This window comes from Gekko japonicus, unplaced genomic scaffold (genome assembly GCF_001447785.1).
Source record: "Gekko japonicus isolate JY-2015 unplaced genomic scaffold, Gekko_japonicus_V1.1 scaffold1560, whole genome shotgun sequence".
Classification (NCBI taxonomy): Eukaryota; Metazoa; Chordata; class Lepidosauria; order Squamata; family Gekkonidae; genus Gekko; species Gekko japonicus.
In genome coordinates this window covers 389,884-396,722 of record NW_015161998.1, presented here as the reverse complement: position 1 = coordinate 396,722, position 6,839 = coordinate 389,884, and the positions used below count along the sequence as shown (strand labels likewise).

The following is a 6,839-nucleotide window of genomic DNA, read 5'->3' as shown; positions in this document are numbered from 1 at the left end:
TAAACCTCAATCATGTCACCCCTCAGTCGTCATTTCTCCAAGCTAAAGAGCCCTAAGCACTTTAACCTTTCCTCATAGGGAAAGTGTTCCAACCCTTTTATCATTTGAGTTGCCCTTTTCTGCACTTTTTCCAAAGCTATAATATCCTTTTTAAGGTTTGGTGACCAGAACTGCACACAGTATTCCAAATGAGGTCGCACCATATAGCTATAACTGTCTAGTACATAACTGTATATAGCTGGACACTTCTGAACTGATTTCTAGTTGAAACCAGGCATTTTGGCACGGATACAAACACCAGGATTAAGTATGATGTATTTGAATGTATGTCGTGAAGACATCAAAAACGAGATGTGCCAGGGCTTAGGCTAACCTGAAAAGTTCGACTCTTTCACTGCCACCCCTGACATACCTGCTATTACTATCATTTAGCACCAAGCGTTCCAACTTCCCTATCTTGGCTCGGGTGGTTCTAGTACCGGCATATGGACACATACAACTTGCTTCCCTGAGGATCCCTGCTTTCCTCAGCTCTTTGTTTTCCTTCCAAAACATAAGAACATAAGAGAAGCCAATGTTGGATCAGGCCAATGGCCCATCCAGTCCAACATTCTGTCACACAGTGGCCAAAAATACCAGGTGCCATCAGGAGGTCCAGCAGTGGGGCCAGGACATTAGGAGCCCTCCCACTGTTGCCCCCCCCCAAGCACCAAGAATACAGAGCATCACTTGCCCCACCCTGAGAGTTCCTATCTATACCGTGTGGCTAATAGCCACTGATGGACCTCTGCTCCATATGCTTATCTAATTTCCTCTTGAAGCTGTCCATGCTTGCAACCGCCACCACCTCCTGTGGCAGTGAATTCCATGTGTTAATCACTCTTTGGGTAAAGAAGTACTTCCTTTTATCCGTTCTAACCCGACTGCTCGGCAATTTCATTGAGTGCCCATGAGGACCCTCCTTTACTTCCCTACTCTCATTTTCAAGTTCTAGCCTTCGCCTGCCAATATTATCCCAAGTGATTACTTATTTACTTCATTTATAACACACATTTCTCCCCAATGTGGCTTACTTAATTTTCTCCTCAATGTGGTCCTCACAACAACCCTGTGAGGTAGGTTAGGCCGAGAGTGTGTGACGGGCCCAAAAGTACCCCCTGCAAGCTTACAGTTTGAGAGCCAGTTTGGTGTAGTGGTTAAGAGTGGCGGACTCTAATCTGGAGAACCGGGTTTGATTCCCCACTCCTCCACATGCAGCGACTGGCATGACCTTGGGTTGGTCACCGTTCTCTCAGAGCTGTTCTCTCAAGAGCAGTTCTCTCAAGAGCAGTTCTCTCAGAGTTCTCTCAGTCCCACCCACCTCACAGGGTGTCTGTTGTGTGTGAAGAGGAAGGGAAGGAGATTGTAAGCCACTGAAACTCCAGGTGAAGGGCAGGGTATAAATCCAACTCTTCTTCTTCCACAGCAGAGTGGGGATTCCGACCGGCACTCTAACCGCTCCACTACACTGATTTACTGCTTCTTCTCTTAAGGCTTGAACCAGGAATTTCTCCACATTCATATGAATAAGGAGACAGCTTGCTAATATTATTCTCATTCTCTACAAATATTGCTCCATGCCCCCAGCAACTGGGAGTTTATATCCTCACCAGAGATGAAAATCTTTACCCTTTTTGACATCCCACCCTTGACACCATTAGTGCTGACAGCAACAGAGAAGCATCATCACCAATATGAAAATAATTTAATGAAAGCTTTATATTCCAAAGTCCATTAGCGCCTGTGGGGCACAGGGAGACAAAGGGGTTGGTTCTCATCTCCTCTCTTCTTCTCTGACGCCTCTCTGGTGTCCCCCAATGAATATCCTTTCTTCTTCTGCGTGTCCCATGGCCTCCGGACTCAGTTTGTACCCAAACGGCCCCATAGCGATCGGCTCAGCATGCAACCAAGGACCCCCTTTTCCGTTCAGTGTCTGCAGGCCAGCCACCCTCCGGGCAGCAGGTCCCCTGCCCCAGCTTCAAAATGCTGTACGGATGCAGCCACAGGATCCCACCATTCCTAGCCCTTCGCAAAATGCGGTATCAGAAGGAGCTGTGATTCCCAGCACGGTCCGATCCATGGTCCTAAACCCCTCCTGCTGCAATGGAGATTTCGACAGCAGAAATGGGGGGAGGGGGTCCCTCCCAGTCCTCTGCATCTCACAGGAAATGGTTAAAAAATTCCAGCACCAGTAAGGGGCCTACTTGCTTCCAAAGAGGAGTATACGTCTTTCCCCAAAGAGATATGGCTATACGTTCCCCGTCACCTTGTACTCCACCTAGGGATAGCTTCAGCGGCAGCTTATTAAGGCTCTCTCAGCCATGTAAAACACTGCTCATGCTCACGCAGGGTCTCCCGTTTCCCTGGAATGTCGCTATCAACCACACATCCCAGACATCGACTTCCAATAAGCTATAGCTCTCTTGCCTCCCGCCCTGAGGGGATGTGGCTATAGAGTTCAGATTGCTTCCTATCCAGTCGTCCAAGGAAATTCCATATGTAAAGTCTGGCAACAGAAAGGGGGACCTGTCCCTGAATGGATGTGGTGGCGAGAGGGGGGAAATGACAGGACCCCTGTGGCTTCAGATGGTGGAGATGAGAGACTTGAGAGAGGACTGATTGGTAGAAGAAAGGTTCTCGTAACTGTGGCACAGGCAGGAGCAGTCAGAGGAGGCCTCATCATCCCCGCCACCGTTGTGCAGGGGGCGGTGGTGTGGAGCACCACGCGTGGTACAGATCACCACACGTGTGTGTCGGTAGGCCACGGCCCACGCCTCGCCACCGAGGCACTGGCAGCGACTTCGTGGGCCTTTGGAGGAGAAAGGGCCCAGAGAACTGCCGGTCTTCTTCTGCACAAAAAGGCAAGTCCTGGAAAGAGGGAAGAAAGGAAACAGCAGAACTAGGTGAGATAAGAATTCACACCACCAAACAGCATCGTCAGTATATTCAGTATATTTAGTTCTCAGCACAGTCAGATCTGTAGATACTTAAATCCAGAGTTTAGAGCCATGAACAGCCCAAACAGCCCTTTCTACAAACCTAAGACAAACCAGGTGTGCAGAAAAATCAAAAATCTGAAAACAAATATAACAAAACAAATATAAAAAGCAAAAATCTGAAAACAAAAATTTAAAAAACCCAAATAATAGAAGCTATGCCTGTACCTTCAAGAAATGAATGCCCTCTTAGTGGCCACTGTGGGGTTGCTAGGCAACCACAACAGTAATGCCAGGCTTCAGGCCTTGGTTTCTGTCAGTAAAATGGGAGTGGCAGGGGTGTTTTTGTCTTTCCAGGACTGTTTTGGCCTTTGAGGGAGGATTGATTGGGTTTATCTCCTTGCAGAAATATATGTTGCCTCTTGATAACACCATTTTTCCTGTTGGCTGGGGATTTTTTGCCATCAAGTCACATCTGACTTATGGTGACCCCGCCTGCCTCCATGTCACGACCTTGCTATTCCTTGGAGGTCTCCCATCCAAATACTAGACAGGGCCAACCCTGCTTAGGTTCAGAGTTCTGAAGAGATCAGGCTAGCCTGGGCTATCCAGGTCATGGCTTTTTCTTTGTATCTTTATCCTAAAGAACAGTTCCTATTTTGGCTTTTTAAAGATTAGTGGAAGACAGGGCAGTCACCGAACAAATGAATGAAGGGAGTAGAGCCCCTTCCAGAAGGAGTAACAGGGGAAGGATGGGACTTGCAAAGAGATCCTCGGCATGAGGTCCGGGGAACTCTGTGAAGCACTGGAGTCGATCTGGCAAACACCGCAGGACTCTTAACAAGGATAAAAAAGGGAGAATTGTATCCATTGTTTGGTGCTTCCTGGATGAAGGGCAGGATATGCAAACAGGATTTAAAAAATGCAAATGGGATAAAATAAAAATAAAATGCAAGTGACAATGGAAATCAAATGCTGAGTTTCCAGATTTCCTAACTTTAGAATTCTGCTTCCAAGGAAGCATAAGCCATTAAGGCAAGTCTGATATGATTGTAAGGTATAGGATACATTGGTGGCCTTTTGAGCCATTGATTTATGGTAAGGATATTATGTGTGCACATGGCAGGCTGAAGTCTTTACCAGGCCTGTAGCCTGGATTTTTTAGTTGGGGGGGGGATTCAAATTTTTAAGGGGGCAGTTAAATTACAGTTAATCAGGGCTATTTTTGGGCAGGAACGCACAGGAACGGAGTTCCGGCTGGCTCCCGAGTTGGCCACGCCCAGCAGGAACTCATTAGCATAATAGGCCACACCCAATAGCAGAAACTCATTAGGATTGGCTACATTAGGGGTGTGTGGCCTAACATGCAAAGGAGTTCCTGCTACAAAAAAAGCCCTGGTTTGACAACAAACAAGGGAAACAGAATAAGAAGGGAAAGGTGGGTGTGGCTGGATGATCACACTTCTGGTAACATGGGGGTGTGGCCTAATGTGCCAATGAGCGGTGCTGTCAGGGGTGTGGCCTAATATGCTAATGAGTTTTGCTGTTGGGTGTGGCCTATTATGCTAACGAGTTCCTGCTGGGTTTTTTCTACAAAAAGAGCCCTGCGAGTTAATTAAATTAATCTGAATGCCTGTCATTAAAAGGGGAGGTTCCGAGCCTGTTTCCAGCCCTTCCTTTGAAGGGACAGGGCAGCGTCAGTTCCTAGGAAAACACAGCTGAGAGGGCCTCTAAATGCCTTCTGAGTTCCCTTCCACAGGGCAAGGAAGCTCAGAAGGACACTCAAGAAGGGCACTTCAATATATCTCCAACAATCCCCCTTTCTGCTAGGCCAGTCCTGCTGTATACCACTTAGGTCATGGTGAGTCTTTCAAAAGTGGTTTTCTGGCATGGCTCGTTGTGGGGCGGGGCTTTTAATTCAGGGGGCAGGGCCCCAAAATGCCCCACTGTAGCTAAGGGCCGGGTCTTTACACAGTTATTCTTAACCCTCTGAAGTCTCTGTTTAGAGAGGAGGCCAGGCACCCATCCGTGGCACCTGGATCCAGCTCAGCTCAGCGGAGACTCCTCTCTCTCCATCTGCTGGCACATCACAGGGAGGGGAGGGGAGGGGAGTTGCCAGGCACCCTAGGGGTTGGAGCTCCTTCCCCAGTGGGAAACGTTAGAAAGATGATGACCGTAGAGAGACCTGTCAATCTCACCCAATTCCCCTCCTTACTGCCACCTGGTTTTTGTCTACGCAGGTCCTCTGATCCTCAGCACAGCCCTTGTAGGTTGTCAAAGTAGACCCCCCTATCCTGCCTGTTTCACCTGCAGAAAAGCTGTGGATCCAACCCCATGGCTGACTCAAGGTTGTCCAATGAGCATCATCATGGCCGAGTGGGGAATTTTTAAAATTTATTTATTTAGAATATTTCTATGCTGCCTCTTCAGAGTCCAGTTCAAGGCGACTTACAAGAGAGTCCAGGTCTTCCAAGTTGTCATCTGGAATGCACACAGATTCTTTCTTATCTCTTTTTTTTTTTTACAAATTTATTTATGATTTTCCATTGCAAAAAAAAAGATAACAATATTTATCTCCTTTCTTTCCAGTTCTCCAGTCAAGTCTCCTATAATTCGCTAACCTGTCTTCCAGACTTACGCTGAGGAACAGAACCCCGGACTCTGAGCTGGAGGGAGTCCCCACCACCCCAAGGACTTTGCTTTCCAGGTGGGGATGGAACCCAAGAATCGTGTTTGTCCCTTTCTTACCCCAACCTACCTTTTACGCAGATGATACGAGATGATGAGGACGGCGAAGACAAAGGTCCCCGTAGCAGTGTACATCACCCAAGCTGCATGACAAAGCAACAGAGGAAACTGTTAGTGCATGACCTTTAAAACCATCCCATGAAACAAGACTGACAGGTTCCTGGTGGGAAGAAGAAGATGGCCATTCAGCTAGATCAGCAAAGCAGTTTCATCTGACTCTAAGAAACCTGATCAAGTTTTAGTCAAAGCATGGTAAAGATGGAGTTCACTTGCTGGGAAAAGGAAAAAAACAGATTTCAGATCTTGCAAGTAAGAAGAAATGCTTATACGGTTCCACTGACTTTTCCATTGGCCAAAGCCTGCTTGGTAAAGCGAGACATCCCAGGCAGTGCTTAGAAATTTTACTATATTTGCTGTCTCAAGCGTGTTCCAAAAAGTCAAAGACGGAACAATGTGTCTTTTCTCTGCTTCTTCAAAGGGGATGTTTTTATGTTTTTACTGCTGAGTTTGGGAGGCTGGAAGGATTGCTTCTTAACCCTCTTGGGGATGCCTTGTTATTGAAAATCTGTACACACACACACACACACCCCGCTGCTTGCACTACAATTTTTTTTTTTAATTGACCTGTAAATTTGCCACACTAACAGTTTAGTGGTGCTGGTTTTTGATAGGGAAGAATCCAGCCTGAGATGAAAGGGTTAAAAAGCTCCTTTCACACAGTTTCCATAGCTACAGTTTGTTGGGGGGGAAATAAAAACCCATCTCTTGAAAGGCGTTCTCCTCGCATGTAGTACTACACTTTTAAGCAGATTGCTTCCAAACCATGTTTCTTCGATTCCTCCATAGTTACCCAGTCCTTACCACTAGGTGGCGTAAAATTCATTATGCAGACAATGAGAATGGGGTGGGGAGAACGGGGGATTGTGCCAGAAAAGGCTCTTCCTTTTCCCCAGGGCACTGTGAAGAACAGGGCAGCCCATAAGAATCCAGACCTGGCTGCTGATGCCTTGAAGTCCTGGTCAACAGAAGGAGAGGTTTACTTGCAATCATGTTTTTTGGACACGATAGAGATTCTTTTGAACTATGGTGCTGGAGAAGACTCTCGAGAGTCCCTTG

At 47.1% G+C, this 6,839-nt stretch overlaps 1 protein-coding gene across 2 annotated transcripts in view; it reads right to left on the bottom strand.

Annotated features, from left to right (window-relative positions):
- Positions 1–1,781: 1,781 nt before the first annotated feature.
- The window catches only part of KREMEN2 (kringle containing transmembrane protein 2), a 41,783-nt gene continuing 36,725 nt past the window's right edge, over positions 1,782–6,839 (bottom strand). For both annotated transcript variants that reach the window (XM_015405436.1, XM_015405437.1), the window contains exons 7-8: positions 5,734–5,806; positions 1,782–2,907 (exon numbers count right to left, since the gene is read on the bottom strand). In XM_015405436.1, coding sequence (XP_015260922.1) covers positions 2,622–2,907; positions 5,734–5,806 — 359 coding nt within the window. In that variant the 3' untranslated portion in view covers positions 1,782–2,621. The remainder of the gene's footprint in view (positions 2,908–5,733; positions 5,807–6,839) is intronic.